We start from the raw sequence: 18111 nt of genomic DNA, 5'->3' as shown, positions 1-18111 counted from the left end.
CAGAGAAGAATCATATAATGAAATTACATCAGAATGACTTGTGTAGCAAGATGAGGTAGTGGGTTACAGCACAGATTGTGAAGTGTTCAGATACTGCAGGTTATACTGCCTGCGTGATGTAACCCATTATGTAACTGCACACAGCTTTACTTTCTTCACCTGTGGAGATGGGATACTTTAATACCTAACCCTATATGATTGTATATGATTGTATACAAAGTAAAGTTTTGTGAGATTAATAAAAGAAATCTAATACCTGGAGTCATGAAAAAATATTTAGGAAAATAATAGCTTGTAAACCATTGAATGTAGTAAAATAACTTCATATTAGAAATGACAGCAGTGAAGGTAAGGAGATAGTTCAATTAGTGTAAAGTGCTTGCCTAATTTTGATCCCAAAGAACCTATATAAAAAGCCAGACTCTGCAGCATGCACCTATAGTCCCTGCACTGGAGACACAAAGAGACATTTCTGAACTTGCTGGCCAGCCAATCCAGTGGTGAGCTCTGCATTCAATGAGAAACTGCCTCATAAAACAAAGTGGAGAGCCATTGGAGAAGACACCTTACTTACATCCACTTCGGGCCATCCACACTCAATGCATATATGCTTGAGCACCTCTACATACTGAGAGGGGTAGCAAGTGGGTGGGGGCGCTGGACAGATGGCTTGGTGGTTAAGATCACTTCCAGAGGACCCAGTTTCAATTCTTAGCACCCACTTGGCAACTAACGACTCTCTGTAACTCCAGTTCCTGAGGATCTAATGCCCTCTTCTAGTCTCCATGAGCATCAAGCATGCATGTGGTGCAAACACATCCATGCCACTTAAAGAGCTCACTGATATAAAATAAAAATAACTTAAAAAAAAAAAAAGAAGGGTCTGAAGCTCAGTAAGCAAATGCTTGATTATGAGATGGTTCCTTCCATCACAAAAACAAAAATAGAAGAAATAACAAGGAAAAAATTGTTACATTTAACCACATTAAAATTTGTATATCACTAATATAGTAAATTTAAAATCAACAGAACACAGCAAACAGAAACAGTAAATACTAGCTTATCATTAGAAAAAAATGAACATATTGGTTCAAAAAAGGATATGTTTTCTAGTCTTTTATTTTATTTTAATTAATTAACTTATGAGCTTTTTTAAAAGACAAGGTTTCACCAGGCAATGGTGGTGCACACCTTTAATCCCAGCACTTGGGAGGCACAGGCAGTCAGATTTCTGAGTTTGAGGCCAGCCTGGTCTACAGAGTGAGTTCCAGGACATCCAGGGCTACACAGAGAAACCCTGTCTCCAAAAACCAAACAAACAAACAAAAAGACAAGGTTTCTCGCTCAGGCTGGCCTTAAACTCGCTGTGTTGCTGGAGCTTCTGATCGTACTGCTCTTTTCTTCTGAGTGTTGGGATTAGAGGAGGTGCACACCAGGTGTTAGGTTATACTGGGGACCAAAGCCAGGGCTTCGTGCATGTTTGGTAAGCAGTTTACTAACAAAGCTATATCACCAACCCCTAAACATGTATTCTTGGTCTGCAATTCAGTATTTCAAATTCAAACTACCTATTCAAAGAAATTAATTTATCTTCTGGATATAGCTCAGTGGTGAAGCACTTGCCTAGTATGTGTCTGACCCAAGCTCCAGTCCCTAACACTGATAAAACAAAAAGCTATGTGGCATTGTATTCATTAAAGAAATTTTAACTAGAGTAAGTGTCTTAGTTAGAGTTTTGCTGCTATGAACAGACACCATGACCAAGGCAAGTCTTATAAAGGGGCTAGCTTATAGGTTCAGAGGTTTAGTCCATTATCACCAAGGCGGGAACATGGCAGTAACCAGGCAGGCATGGTGCAGGAAAAGCTTGAGAGTTGTAAATCCTCATCTGAAGGCTACTAGCAGAATACTGGTTTCCAGACAGCTAGGATGAGGGTCTTAAAGCCCACACCCACAATGTTATACCTATTCCAAAAAGATCCTGCCTACTTCAACAGGGCCATACCTTCTAATAGTGCCAACCACTAGGCTGAGCATATACAAACCACAGTAAGTTAATTTTTATCAATAATAATAGTACCTATTCTTGACAAAAATTTGAATAATCATGCACTCTTACATACTGTTGGTGGGAAGCAAAATATTTTCATAGCCTCCAAACTGTTTTTGCCTATTTTTCATTCATTTGCTTCTAATAGAAACAAGATAGACAGCTTCTGATGAATAGCACTGAAAGTTGACTTATGGCCTTCTCACACATGTGCACACACACCTGCACACACAAGAACATGTAAATACATAAACATGCACAAATTAAGTAAATATACTTGCTTAGAATAGCTTTAGATTTACAGAAAATTGAGCAGGTAGTCTAGGGAGTTCTCCTATGTCATCTGCCCTTTGCACAGACTAACCTTTCTCCTTAATGTGTTCCATTTACTGAACCAAAAGCATTCATATTGTAAACATTATTAATTATTAACGATTGCCCACAGTTTACATCAAAGTCCGCTGTTTATGTTGAACAGTGTAGGTCTGGCAAATATGTATCCACTATACAGCACCATATAGAATAGTTTCACTGTTCTTAAATTCCTCTGTTCATCATCTCCCCCTTCCTCCCTCAATCCTTGAAGCCTCTGATTTCTTTACTATTGCTATAGTTTTGCTTTTTCTAGATTGTCACAAAGTAGAATCATTTTAAATGTAGCCTTTCTTTCTTTTTCTTTCTTTCTTTCTTTCTTTCTTTCTTTCTTTCTTTCTTTCTTTCTTTCTTCCTTCCTTCCTTCCTTCCTTCCTTCCTTCCTTCCTTCCTTCCTTCCTTCCTTCCTTCTTTTCGTTTTTAGTTGTTTGTTTTGTTTTGTTTTTCGAGACAAGGTTTTCTCTTTAAAACCCTGACTGTTCTGGAAGTTGCTCTGTAGACCAGGCTAGCCTCAAACTCCGAGATCCTCTTTTCTCTGCCTCCTGTGTGCTGGGATTAAAGGTGTGGTCCACCCCTTCCAGCCTAGCTATGTTGATGAGGTATGGCTGTTTGCCTGTTACATGGCCTTTCTAATAGACTTCTTTCACTTAGCAATGTACATTCAAAGTTCCTCCACATTTTCCCTAAGAACTGATAGTTCACTTATTTCTTGAATTAATATTTCCTGATATGATTATACTACTGTTTATTTGCGAATTGAAAGATGCCTTGCTTGTTTCTAGACCAATAGGAAAGAATATAAAAGCAAGAATGGAAATGTCCCTAGTACAAGTCTGATGACATCATTATATGTATCTAGAGCCTCTGAGTAGAATGTAACCTTCTGGTTGTTTAAGTAATTCTGATGCCTGTAACCAAAAGGAGAAGCCGACATAAATCCCTTGTCAGAAGTCAGCAGAAGTCCTAGGTTCTGCTTCAGCAGTGAGCCCCCTGCCCCAATCTTGAGAACCTCTGCAGTGTTGATTTCATTGTAATCTCCCTTTATTTTCAGATCCCACAGGGACTCCACTTACTCTCTTCCTTCTACCTGTGTTGCCTGTCATACTCTACTTCCCATGCCTCACCAAAAGGAAATGCAAACTGTTCACTTGAATTTTAATAAAAGCTTTAATCTCATCTCCCTGACAAAAATCACGTTTTTTTTCTTAGTATCTTATACAGAACCTTATTACTCTCTTTGATATTGCTTTCACATCTGTATTGTTCAATTTGAGCCTTTTATCAAGTACACACTAAACAAACAGGAGCAGTATCTGTTGACTCAAATACACCATGCTTTTTATAATGCTAGTATTAGGTTCTAGCTGTTCATTGACATTTTTGTTGTGGTATAGTGAGATGGCTCAATGGGTAAAGGTATTGCCACCAAGCCTAATGGCCAGAGTTCAATATTAGAAACACAAATGATAGAAGTAAAACCCGATTCCTGCAAGTTGTCCTCTGACTGCCACACATTCACATGACATTCATACACACACACACACATATGCATACATACACCAAATTAATAAATATAGTACTTCTTGAATTTTTATCTGTCACTGTCTATAAAGATTTTATATGTATACACACACATACATACCCCACAATCTCCTTCTGAACCTTGGATTTCACTTATAGAAATGAACCCTGAAGATAAAATGAAATAAAATGATAAAGGTTAATCCATAGCATTGTTTGAAATATCAAAGACCTACAGTGGGTATGGTGATGCATGGCTTTAATACCAGCACTCAGGAGGCAGAGCCAGCTGGATCTCTGAATTTGAGGCCAGCCTGGTCTACAAAGTGAGTTCTAGTACAGCCAGAACTATCCAGAGAAATCTTGTCTCAATCATTAACAAAAACCTGAAGCCAGCTGTGGTCATTTGAATAAAAATGGCCCCCATACACTCACGTATTAAACGTTCAGTCATCAAGGAGTGGCACTACTTGAGAAGGATTAGAAATGTGGTCTTATTGGAGTAGTGTGTCTTTTGGGGGAGGGGTTGGATTTTGTTTGTTTTCAAGACAGGGTTTCTCTGTATAGCCCTGGCTGTCCTGGAACTTACTCTGGAGACCAAGCTGGCCTCAAACTCAGAAATCCGCCTGCCTCTGCCTCCCAGAGTGCTGGGATTACAGGTGTGTGCCACCACCACCCAACAGTAGTGTGTCTTAAGAGTTAGAGGAAGTGCGTCACTGGGGGTGGGCTTTAGGTTTCAGAAGCTCAGGATAGGCCCAGTATCTTTTTTCTTCCTGCTGCCTGTGGATCTAAATGTTAAACTCAGGTAATGTCTGCTGCATGCCACCTTGTGCTTCACTATGATAACAGTAGACTAAACCTCTGAAACTGTAAGCAAGCCCCAATTAAATATTTACTTTTATAAAAGATGCTGTGGTCATGGTGTCTCTTCACAGCAATAGAACACTAAGACAGAAGTTGGTACCAGGGAGCAGAGAGAGTACTACTATGACAGTCTTAACAGTGCTGCTTATTGGTGGAATGTGGACTTCCAGGTTTTGGATTAGGAAAGCAGTTGAATGTTTTAAGTGGAACTTAATAAGCTGTGGTGGTTTGATTGGATATGGCTTCCATAGACTCAAGTATTTGAATGTTTGGCCCATAGGTAGTGGCACTATAGGAGGTCTGGCCTTATTGGAGTAGGTGTAGTATTATTAAAGGAAGTGTCACTATAGGAGTGAGATTTGAGATCATCTTTGCTTAAGCTATGCCCAGTGTGGCACACTGTCTCCTGCTGCTTGTGGATCAAGATGTAGAACTCCTGGCTCTGCTAGCACCATGTCTGCCTGCATGCTACATGCTTCCCAGCATGAAGATAGTAGACTAAACCTCTGAAACTAAACCAGCCTCAATTAATTGTCTTTATAAGAGTTGCCTTGGTGATGGTGTTTCTTCACAGCAATGAAACCCTAATTGAGACATAAGCCATGCAAGTAGGAACATGGATGACAGTGCTGAGGGTGATTTGAATTGTGGGGGCCCAGCTCAAGAGGTTTCAGAGGCGAGTAAGTGACCTAGAGACCATTCTTGTGGTATTTTGGCAAAGAATGTGGTTGCATTTTGCCCTTGCCAAAAAAAAAAAAAAAAAAAAAAAAAAAAATCTGCCTGAGGCTAAATGAAGAGTTTTGGATTAATGGCATTAACAGGAGGAGATAAAAAGTTTAAAGAAAAGCCTAATGCTAAATGGAATAAAGGGAATGGTAACCTCAGGGAAAGACCCCACCCAGCTAAATTTCCAACTTGTGAAAAGGAATTAAAGAAAAGCTTTCTGCCGAGCAGTGGTGGCACACGCCTTTAATCCCAGCACTTGGGAGGCAGAGGCGGGTGAATTTCTGAGTTTGAGGACAGCCTGGTCTACAGAGTGAGTTCCAGGACTATACAGAAAAACCCTATCTCGAAAAACCAAAAAAAAAAAAAAAAAAAAACCTTACACAACAAAGAAAACCACCAAAAACTAGAAAGCTGATGAAAATATATTTGAATGAGGGAACCAAGTTCAACTCCAGTAAACAGCAGAACTTGGCAGGTTTGGCCACATGGTTCTGGCTTTAGACTCAATAATACAAGAAAGGGTTATGGGGGAGAGGAGGATCTGGTGAGATGGCTCAGCAATTAAGAGAACTGACTGCTCTTCCAAAGGTCCTGAGTTCAAATCCCAGCAACCACATAGTGCCTCACCACCATCTGTAATGAGATCTGATGCCCTCTTCTGGTATGTCTGAAGGCAGGGACAGTGTACTTACATATAATAAATAAATAAATCTTGGGGCTCAAGTGTGCAGAGGTTCTGAGTTCAATTCTCAGCCATCACATGATGGCTCATAACCATCTGTATAACTACAGTGTACGCATATACATAAAATAAATAAATCTTAAAAAAAAAAAAAAGAAAGAAAAGAAAGGGTTATAGAATCTTCTATGCACAGTTAAGGAAAGCTGCTAAGGCCAGGCATGTGTCATGGGTATCCCTAGAGAGATGGCTCAGAGATCAAGAGCACTGGCTTCTCTTCCAGAAGACCTGGTTTCAACTTTCAGCACCTACATGTAACCCACAAGCATTTGTAATTCCAGTTCTATTGAATGGATGACCTCTCTGGCCTCCTCAAGCACCAGACACACATGTGGACAGACATGCAGACAAGACACTCACACACAGTTTTTCTTAATTTAAAAACAAAAGTTTTTCATTTTAAATCATGTGTGTGTGTCTGTGTATGTCTGTGTGTGCATCTGTGTTTGTGTCTGTGTATATGTATGAATGTAAGCTGTTCATCAAGTCCAGAGGTATACAATTCCTGGAGCTGGAGTTATAGGTGTTATGAGCCACTTGTGGTAAATGGTAGGACCCAAACTCTGATTGTTTGCAAGAATAGTACTAATTCTCTTTTAGTTGGTTGGTTGGTTGGTTGGTTGGTTGGTTGGTTGGTTGGTTGGTTCGTTCATTCGTTCGTTTGTTTATTCAAGACGGGTTTCTTTGTGTAATAGCTCTTGCTGTCCTAGACTCACTCTAGGACCAGGCTAACTTCAAACACACGGAGATCTTCCTGCCTCTGCCTTCCAAGTGCAGGAATTAAAGGTGTGTACCTCACACCTGGCTGAATAGTACTAGATTTTAATTAGTTTATCTCTGCATCTTTTTTAATATTTTAATTTATTCTTTCATAATTTAATACATGTGTACAATGAATTTCTGCTCCTCCTGGATCTACCTTCTTCTGTATCTTAATTGTCTTCAACTTAAAATCCTTTAAAATTGATAGAGGCCTTTCTTTCTTCCTTTAGTTTTAAAAATATTTTTGGGGGATCTTATCAGAATAGCTCAGCAAATAAAGGCATTTGTCATGCAAGCCTGACAGCCTGAGTTTTATCCCTGGAACCTTTCTCTGAGTGCTGGGATTAAAGGTGTACACCACCATGCCTGGCTAATAAAAGTTTAGGGTTTTGTTTTTTTTGAGTCTTGTTTTTGTTTTGGTTTTGGTTTTGGTATTTTGGAATTGGTTTTTTTTCAAGAGAGGGTTTCTCTTTATAGCCCTGGCTGTCCTGGAACTCACTCTGTAGACCAGGCTGGCCTCGAACTCAGAGATCTGCCTGCCTCTGCCTCCCAGAGTGTTGGGATTACAGGCATGCACCACCACCACCCAGCTAGATTTTTCTTTTTTAATAAATGTCTTGTACGAAACCAATAGATAAATTCTAAATTGGTACTTAAATTTTTCATGCATTTTAATTATTTATTTTTTAATAAAAAATTAATTTATTATTTTAATATTGGTATAATTTCAGGTGCCCTACCAAATGGTGATACGTTTCAAGGGATTCTTCATAGCTTTACTATCAGGGGAATTCATTTTTTACATGTCCTCTTTTCTGACTAAATCATTTGCGTTTATTCCATAGCGGAGGTGAAACGTGTAGGAGATACACTTTTGGGTATGGCCACACAGTGTGTGCAAGTTAAGAATGTAATAAAAACATCTCCTCAAACTCTTTCAAACTTGTGCCTAAAGATCAATGTTAAACTTGGAGGAATCAATAACATTCTTGTACCTCATCAAAGGTAAGCTTTTCTTTTTCATCCTTTGTTTTTCCCCATAAGCTTGAATAACTACTAAAAGATATTAAGAGACAACCTTAATGATTCTTGCCTGTGAACTAATTTTATCAAGATTAAGAGATTGTTGGAGCTGGAGACATAATGGTTAAATGCATGCCTTTAATCCCAGCACTTGGGAGGCAGAGAGAAGTAGATCACTATGCATTTGAGACGAGCCTGGTCTATATAAAGAGTTCCAGGACAGCCTGGTATACATAAGTGAGTTACAAACCAGCCAGAACTATGCAGTGCGACCCTGTCATGTTAAACAGGAGATGAGATTTATAAATGAGGCAGAGAATTTAACTAATACATTCAAGAACTAAGAAACAGTCAATATTTTTAAAAATATCTTGACCTTTATTTCATATATACACACACACACACATACATACATACATACATACATACATACATACATACATACATATCATACATATGCACATGTGTGTGCTGGACCTGTGGAGGCCAGAAGATATTGGATCCCAGGACTGGTGTTAGAGAGCTGTGAGCCTTTGTGTATGTGCTGAGTCCTCTGGGCAAACAATTGCTGAGACAGCTCTCAGCCCCAGCCCTTTCAATTCTAAAAGGATAAAGTTTTAAAATGAAATTTAAAAAATGCTAAGACTTCATGATTATTAAATATATATATTCAAATTTTATTCTTTGGTCAGGGAATAGTGGACTCCAATAATCCCTGCCTGAAAATGTAAAATAGATTAAAACTGAAAGTCAAAGGCTTGCTGATTCTTTTTGTCCTTAAGTCCCATAGACTTAAAAATGTAAGTAAATTTTTTTAAATTCATAAAAATTATTGGGATACTATGAAGAAAACTGTTGATTTTTCCCATTACAGAGAATAATAACAGTTTCTTTTGCAACCATAGTACCATTGTTTAAACCTGATAAATCTCACAAGCTGTCAGAGAGATCTAACAGCTTTTACTTCATTGACGAGAGATTCATGAGTTAAGAGGGTAGTCAGGCTAGGTGTGGTGCCACACACCTTAAATCCCAGAACTTGGGAGGCAGAGGCAGGGGATCTCTGTGAGTTTGAGGGCAGCCTGGTCTATGTTGTGATTCCCAGGACCACCAAGGTTATGTAGAAATCAAAACAAAGCTAAACAAACCACAGTAGTCAGCAGTTCAGGTCTGGGATGCTGTCTGGTAATTGCACAGGCTTCCTTTGTACTGTCAGAGGCATGCAGTTATATTGCAATCATGTAAAACAGGTGAAACAAATGAACTGTCTAACCCTTTAAAAAAATGTGTTTAAGACCTTCTGTGTTCCAGCAACCAGTGATCTTCCTGGGTGCAGATGTCACACACCCACCTGCTGGTGATGGGAAGAAGCCTTCCATTGCTGCTGTGAGTACCTCCAGACAAGTCTATATTCTCAAAAACCCAGACTAACACAAACATTGTGGTTTCCACATTTCAAAATTTAGTATTTTCTTCTTTATTAATTTTTTGGGGTTAACATACCAAGTACTGAGTTTCATCCTGGGATTGTCACACATGCCAGTATCATCCTGGCATCGTCACTTGCTCTCAGTCATTTCCTCCTTCATTGCTCTCTGCACAGTCTCCTCCCTTTTCCAGCTGGGCCTCTATTCTCCCAGTTAGTTCATTCATATACATATATTTTATATTTTTAAATTTTGGTTTTAAATTATAGTTTTAAATTTAGGTTCTATATATGAGAGAGAACACATGATATTTGTCTAAGACTGGCTTTGTTTTACTTAACATAATGATTTCCATTTGTATCTATTTTTCTGAACATCATGATTTAATTTTTCTTTACATCTGCATAAAATTCTATTATGTATACAAGTATCACATTTCTTTGTTCATTTGTTTGTTTGTTTGTTTATTGAGAGGGTAATGTAAGAGGAGAACTTGCAGGAGTTGGCTCTCTTCTTCCACCAAGCCTGATCATCCCTGAAACCGACCCTAACCCAGATTGCTGGCCCCTGCACTACATTTTCTTTATCCATTCGTCTGCCAGTGAATGTCTAGCAGTTTCCCAGCTATTGTGAATAGTGCAGCCATAAACATATAAGCACAGGTATCTTTGTGGTCTGTTGACTATAGGTTCTACAGGTATGTACCCAAGAATAGTATAACTAAGTCATATGGTAGCTCCATCTTCAATATTTTGAGAAACCTGTCTACTGCTTTCAATTGTAGTAGCTCACATTCCCACTGACAGTGAATAAGGCTCCTCCTTCAGTACACCGTAGCCTGTATTGTCATTTATTTGCGGTGGTGGTCACTCTGCCTGGGAAAGATGGAATTACAGGACTTTTTTTTTTTAATTCGATATCTTTTTTATTTACATTTCAAATGATTTCCCCTTTTCTGGCCCCCCACTCCCCGAAAGTCACATAAGCTCCCTTCCCTCCCCCTGTTCTCCCATCCACCCCTTCCCACTTCCCTGGGACTTTTATTTTCATTTTCCTTAAGGTTAAGGATGTTGAACCATTTGTCAAGTATTTGTCGGCCATTTGTATTTCTCCTTTCTTATTGCATTTATTGCTGGGGAGAGGTACACATTAGAGCTACAGCACGCATGTGGAGAGGACAGCTTGCAGGAGTTGATTCTCATTCTCCTCTGTGGATCCCAGAGATCAAACTCAGGCAGTCAGCCTGGCTGCAGGTGCATTTGCTCCCTGTGTTTGTCTCTGTCTCTGTCTGTCTGTCTGTCTCGGTCTCTGTCTCTGTCTCTCTCTTTTTCTCTCTGTCTGTCTCTGTCTCTCCTCTTCAGAACTGTCTGCTCACGTTACTGGCCAATTTATTGATTGGATAATTTGGTTTTTCTCTTTTTAAGATTTAATTTTTATTTTATGAATGTAGAAGGTTGTCCTAGTTCTTCCTCCTAGTCCCATGCTCCCAGAAATAAGACTCAGACTCAAAATACATTCACAAATATCTTGCCTATATAGCTAGGCTCTTCTTTGATTAAAATCATAAATTAAGATAATTCACTAGCCAGGCGGTGGTGGCACACACCTATAATCCCAGCATTCTGGGAGGCAGAGGCAGGTGGATTTCTGAGTTCGAGGCCAGCCTGGTCTACAGAGTGAGTTCCAGGACAGCCAGGGCTATACAGAGAAACCGAGTCTCAAAAAAACCAAATCCAACCCCCCCCCAAAAAAGATAATCCACTTACTCTTGTTTTTAAGATTTTGTTTATTTTATGTATGTAAGTATACTGTAGCTGTCTTCAGACACACCAGAATTGGATCCCATTACAGGTGGTTGTGTGCCACAATGTGGTTGCTGGGATTTGAACTCAGAACCTCTGGAAGACCAGTCAGTACTCCTAACTGCTAGACCATCTCTCCAGCTCCCAACCCATTTATCTAATCTATATTTTGCCATGTGGCTGGTTACCCATGGTTAGGTACCATGTACATCTTCCTAGGTGAGAATCTCCCAAGCCTGGCTCTATCCCAGAATTCTTTCTGCCTTCCAGATGTCCCATCTACTATTCTGTCCTTTCCTATAAGTCTTAGATTTTTAAATTGACAGGTTATGCATCCATACAATATATGCAATATCCATATATATATATATATATATATATATATATATATATATATATATGGATATGTATGTATATAGTCTGCCTATGTATCTGCACCACATGTGTATAGTTCCAATGGAGGCCAGAGGTCACTGGGTCCTTGAGATTGGAGCTGTGAGTCACCATGTGGTTGCTTGGAACTGAACTAGGGTCCTCTGCATAAACAGCCAAGTGCTCTTAACTGCTGAACAGTCTCTCTAGCCCCTGGTTTGTTTGCTTGTTGGTTTGTTTGCTTGTTGGTTGGTTGGTTGGTTGGTTGGTTGGTTGGTTGGTTGGTTTTTAGAAGGTGATAGTCTTTAATCTTTGTAGTTCTTTAATGATTTTCTTGTAACTAACTTCAATTGTTGTTCTTTGGATTGGAGAGTTTTTGGCCAAGGTTGATCATTCTGGTTTGGAGGTACAAATAGGTATAATAAATCTGTTAACTTTATTCCTTAAATCTTCTATAACTGTTGTAATTTTCCTCCTTTCTCTTTCTGTAACTGTGCAACCTCTGGCCTTTCCATGCATACACATTCACATGTAAGGACAATATTATACATGTCCCAAATACATACAAAATATGGATATGCAAACATGAATACCACATACACATGAACATAGAAAAATACTGCCTAATTGTTTTTAACAATATTCTGGTCTTTTATTTTGTTCTTTACTAGGAATTGTATAATTTTTGCTATTTTCAAAGTAAATAATTATGAATAGGCTTCAGTAAAATATGGATATAAATAAAGAGAGTTTAGTTTTGATTAATTTTTTTCTCACTTTTTCCCACCTAGGTTGTAGGTAGTATGGATGCCCATCCAAGCAGATACTGTGCCACAGTAAGAGTTCAGAGACCCCGGCAGGAAATCATCCATGACTTGGCCTCCATGGTCCGGGAACTGCTCATCCAATTTTATAAGTCAACCCGATTCAAGCCTACTCGTATAATCTTTTATCGGGATGGTGTTTCAGAAGGACAATTTAGACAGGTTGGTTGCCTGGAATATATTTAGACTATAAATGTACCAAATACTAAGTTTATGATGCAATATCTAGTTCTGAAGGTGAGCATCTGAAGTTAAAAGCTTGTCAAATGCCAGATGATGGTGACGCACACCTGTAATCCCAGCACTCTGGGAGGCAGAGACAGGTGGATTTCTGAGTTCGAGGCCAGCCTGGTCTACAGAGTGAGTTCCAGGACAGCTAGGGCTACACAGAGAAACCCTGTCTTGAAACACCAAAAAAAAAAAAAAAAAAAAAAAAAAAAAGTTTGACAAATCAGAACTGATGCCTCAGTGTATTTTCCTTTTTAAATCTTCCTGTGCATACATGGGCCTTCATTGCTCTTCTCATGGCTAAATGAACTACAAAAGCATATTGAGCAATACAGTGTGTGATATTAAGTCATGAGGTGGGTTGGGGAGGTGGCAGCTCCAGGAGATCTGATGTCTTCTTCTGGCATCCAGGGCACCTGCATTCACGTGCACACACTCACATCCATACATATATACATAACTTAAAATGAAATTGATCCTTAAAAACAAAAAAAAAATCATGAAGTTAAATCATTATCTTACTTTGGAATTTATAAAAGAAGCAACTGGCTGTATTCAGTCTTTGTGTTGTATCTTTTCTAGGTATTATATTATGAGCTACTGGCAATTCGAGAAGCCTGTATCAGTTTAGAAAAAGACTATCAACCTGGAATAACCTACATTGTTGTTCAGAAGAGACATCATACACGATTGTTCTGTGCTGATAGAACAGAAAGGGTAATTTTATGTCTGGTAATACTGCTCTAAACCAAGCTCCCTCCCTACCATCAAGCTTCTGGTGTCTGTCTCTTCCCTTCCCTTTCTTTCTTTCCTTCCTTTTTCTCCTCCTCTCCCTTCTTTCCTATCTCTTTCCTTCCTTTCTTTTTGTGTTGCTGGAAATCATCCTTGGACCTCATAAACGCTAGGCTGTGTATACTGAGCTGCATACCCAATCTAAGAGCTTTCTTAGTTTAACTGATTTAATCCTCCCAAAAATTATGCATCTGTTATTACATATAATAGTATATATTATATATAATGTATATTATCATCCCTGTCTTGCAAATAAAGAAACTAGCTGGGCAGTGGTGGTGCATACCTTTAATCCCAGCATTTGGGAGACAGAGGCAGGCGGATTTCTGAGTTCAAAGCCATCCTGGTCTACAGAGTGAGTTCCAGACAGTCAGGCTATACAGAGAAACCCAGTCTCAGAAAACCTTAAAAAAAAAAGTTTTACCATTGACAATGTAATGTAAATGAAGATGATATTCAATAAAAAAATAAACAAATAAAAATAATAAATAAATAAATAATAAATAAATAAAAAGGAAGAAAAGAAAGAAAATGAAAATGAAGAAACTGTAACCTTAAGTAATCTCTCAAGATGGTTACAGAGGAAACACTAATAGAAGGAGTCCTCAAATCCAAGCTATGTACTACACAGCATTCTTATTTATAATTCATTTGTTTTTTATTTTATGTGCATTGGTATGTTGCTTGCATGTATATCTAGTTACAGACAGTTGTGAACTGCCACATGGGTGCTAGAAATTGAACCCATGTCCTCCGGAAGAGTAGCCAGTGCTCTTCACTTCTGAGCCACTACTCGAACCCTACTATAGAGTGTTTTAATCATCATAATAGACCACCTAATAGGTGCAATGTTATTACAGCCTTCCAGTTGTTAAAGGCCTTTGATTCTAAATGACTAATGTATTTTTATACCTAGAAAACCTGATATAGGTGGAATGCCGATGAGCAGATGTGATTGGTAATGCCGCTCATCCATGCTTGCTTCTACTCATAGCTCTACACAATTCTAATAATGGCTGCCGCGGCGGAGCTCAGTGCAGTGTTTAGGTGTAGTGCACATTTCAGACCATGGGCTCAATTCCCAGAAATGAAAAAAAAAAAAAAGATGGAAGATTTTTATGGTTGAGAAAAGAGAGGTACAATATCTTGTCCTTGATAGAGCAGCAGCTCTCAACCTGTTGGCTGCAACCACTTTGGCAAATTTCTATCTCCAAAAATATTTACACTATAATTCATAACTAGAAAAATTGTTTGTGAATAGCAACAAAAAAAATTTTCGGGTTGGGGGTCACCACAACATGAGGAATGTTATTAAAGGGTTGCAGTGTTAATTAAGAACCACTGCCCTAGAGCATAAATCTAGAAACAAGAACCGTTACAAAGATCCTGGCCTTCTGTTTCCATTTTAAATAGGTTACAGTTTCTATATGGTATGTGTTGCCAATTTATTAGGCTAGGCATTTTTTTTTGAAGAGAAGGCATAATTAAACTGGACATAATAGAATCTACATTTAATCCTAGCATTCAGGAGGCTGTGAGTTCAAGTCTAGCCTGGTCTACAGAACTAGTTTTAGGACAGCGAATGCTAAACAGTAAAACCCTGTCTTGGAAAATCAAATAGTAGTGATGATAAAAATAAGAATAAATTTTAAAAGACTAGGAACTAAGGGGTGTATTTAATAACTACTTAAGTAATATTTCAAGCTAAAAGTAATGAAATATGAGGTCAGGTTATGTTTTTGAACATTTTTTAATGTCCTTTCTGATTTTTTTCTTTGTCTTGTTGATTTTAAATTTGATTCCCTTCCCCCCCCCAAAAAATCTAGGTTGGAAGAAGCGGCAACATCCCAGCTGGAACCACAGTGGATACTGACATTACTCACCCGTATGAATTCGACTTTTATCTCTGTAGCCATGCTGGAATACAGGTGAGCCTGCTCTGGGGGTAGGTTTTACTCAGAACCTCAATTTTTTTCAGCAAAAAGATAAATAATACTTTTCTCTGTGTTCCTAGTTATTTCCACATAAAAGTTTTAGTAAATGAATTTCTTACTTTTCCTTACTATAAGAGGGAAATATTTTTATGAAAGCATCAGAACTAGTGAGCTGGGCATGGTGGCACACACTTTTAATTCCAGCACTCAGGAAGCAGAGGCAGGCGGATCTCTGAGTTTAAGGCCAGCCTGGTCTATGGAGTGAGTTCCAGGACAGCTAGGGCTATATAGACAAATACCGTCTTGAAAATCCAAAAGGGAAGGGAGGGAAAGGGGAGAAGCTCTTAGCGACAAGGAGATTTCTAAGGTCTGCCCTGTGCAGGACAGCAGTCAGCGTGGACTTCTACAACCTTTCCCCAAGCCTTTGAATAAAGTGTTTCAACAACAACAACAACAAAAAAAAAAAAACAAACAAAAAAAAAAAAAAAGGAAGGGGTTGGAGAGATGGCTCATCAGTTAAGAGCACTGACTGCTCTTCCAGAGATCCTGAGTTCAACTCCCAGCAACAACATGGTGGCTCACAACTATCTGTAATGGGATCTGATGCTCTCTTCTGGTGTTTTTTTGAAGATAGCAACAGACCAGCCTGGGCTGTGGTGGTGCATACCTGTAATCCCAGCACTCTGGGAGGCAGAGGAGGCAGATTTCGGAGTTCGAGGCCAGCCTGGTCTACAGAGTGAGTTCCAGGACAGCCAGGGCTATACAGAGAAACCCTGTCTCGAAAAAAACAAATCCAAAAAACCAAAGGGGGGAGGGGGGGAGAAGATAGCAACAGTGTACTCATATACATTAAAATGAATAAATAAATCTTTTTTAAAAAATTAGCTTAATAGAATGAATCTTCCTAAACAAAATCCTAAATTTAATGCAAAACTTTTTTAAAAATTACTTATTTCTATCAATTTTAATGTTACTATACAAAATGTTTTTTGTTTTGTTTTTTGCTTGGGTTTTGTTTTGTTTTGTTTTGTTTTTTGAAACAGGGTTTCTCTGTGTAGCTTTGGCTGTCCTGCCTGTAGACCTGGCTGGCTTGGAGCTCAGAGATCCACCTGCCTCTGCCTCCCAGTGCTGGGATTAAAGGTGTGTGCCACCATACCCAGCAAAATAATAGGTTTTCTTGTCACATTTTCATGCATGTATGTCACGTACTTTGCTACCATTCCTTCTCCTTCCCAGCAACCTCCTGCCTCTTGCCCTTTGCTGTCCCTAAGACCTCTTCCTCCCTTCTTTTTAGATTTATGACCTATATCTATACACACATGTAAATATATAAATATACACATTTTTATATATGCATATACATACATATATACATACATACATACATACATAATCTTAAATATAGATTCCACATATAAAAGAAAATACTGGTGTTATCTTTTTTAATCTGGCTTATTTTGCTTAACATAAGGACTTTCAGCATCATGATGCCTCTTTGCTTATATACTGGGTCTGATAGCACAAACCTGTACTCTCAGTACTTAGGAGGTGGAGACAGGAGGATCAGGAGTCCCAGATTTTGTAGAGAGTGGCCAGAGAGATGGCTCAGAGGTTAAGAGCACTGGCTGTTCTTCCAGAGGAGCTAGGTTTGATTCCCTGTACCCGCATGGTGACTAACCCCTATCTGTAGGAACATAAGCTCCTGGGATCCAGTGCTCTCTTCAGGCCTCCATGAGCATGGGGCGCGCACATGGTGCACAGGCATTCAAGCAGGCAAAACACCCACACACATAAAGTGATAGCAATAGGTAAAAGGCATTTAGGGTTATGAGGATATGTAAAATCATGAATATATAGGTGGCGTGAAAGTAGAGGTGAAATTGGGGGAGAACAGTGGAGATAGGTGGAGGGAAAGGTGGGGGAGGGAAGGAAGGACAGAAGCAGGATGCTCAAAGTAAGGTCCATACTTACATGAACATGTTCTTATGAACCAAGGTCTGTGCACAGTGAATAGACAGCAGTGAATGGGCTATGTATGGGAATGCTAGCATGCCATTGCATACATGTGGAAGTCAGTGTTCTCTCTGTACACCTTTATAAGGGATTTAGGAATCAAACTCAGTTCACCAGGCTTGTGTAGCACACACCTGTAACCAGTGAGCCATCTTGCCAGCTCACCAATGAAAAAAACCTTAAAAAGAAAAAGTTTAGAAATCAACAGACTATATCATTTCCTCTGCACAGGGGACCAGCCGTCCTTCACACTATCATGTTTTATGGGATGACAACTTCTTCACTGCAGATGAACTTCAGCTGCTCACTTACCAGCTCTGTCACACTTATGTACGCTGTACAAGATCTGTTTCTATCCCTGCACCAGCATATTACGCTCACCTGGTGGCGTTCAGAGCCAGATATCATCTTGTGGACAAGGAACATGACAGGTAATATAAAACCATGAAAAGTAGGGATTTTTTTTTAAACCAAATCCAAATAGAGCATGGTTTCTTTGGGCCATTTTTGTTGTTGGTGGTGGTGGGTTTTTGTTTGGTTGGTTGGTTTGATTTGGTTTGGTTTTTGGTTTTTCCAGACAGGGTTTCTCTGTGTAGCCCTGGCTGTCCTGGAACATACTCTGTAGATCAGGCTAGCCTCAAACTCAGAAATCCGCCTGCCTC

General features: G+C 39.1%; 1 protein-coding gene across 1 annotated transcript in view; it reads left to right on the top strand.

Annotated features, from left to right (window-relative positions):
• The window catches only part of Ago3 (argonaute RISC catalytic component 3), a 91533-nt gene that overhangs the window by 70486 nt on the left and 2936 nt on the right, over window positions 1-18111 (top strand). Inside the window, exons 13-18 of the mRNA XM_052177371.1 lie at window positions 7880-8039; window positions 9353-9443; window positions 12450-12644; window positions 13293-13427; window positions 15329-15430; window positions 17681-17880. Of these exons, the coding sequence (XP_052033331.1) occupies window positions 7880-8039; window positions 9353-9443; window positions 12450-12644; window positions 13293-13427; window positions 15329-15430; window positions 17681-17880 (883 nt within the window). The remainder of the gene's footprint in view (window positions 1-7879; window positions 8040-9352; window positions 9444-12449; window positions 12645-13292; window positions 13428-15328; window positions 15431-17680; window positions 17881-18111) is intronic.

The sequence above is a fragment of the Apodemus sylvaticus genome, chromosome 3 (assembly GCF_947179515.1).
Source record: "Apodemus sylvaticus chromosome 3, mApoSyl1.1, whole genome shotgun sequence".
NCBI classification, from domain to species: Eukaryota; Metazoa; Chordata; class Mammalia; order Rodentia; family Muridae; genus Apodemus; species Apodemus sylvaticus.
The sequence above is the reverse complement of the archived record's forward strand: the minus strand, read 5'-3'. Positions and strand labels throughout refer to the sequence as shown.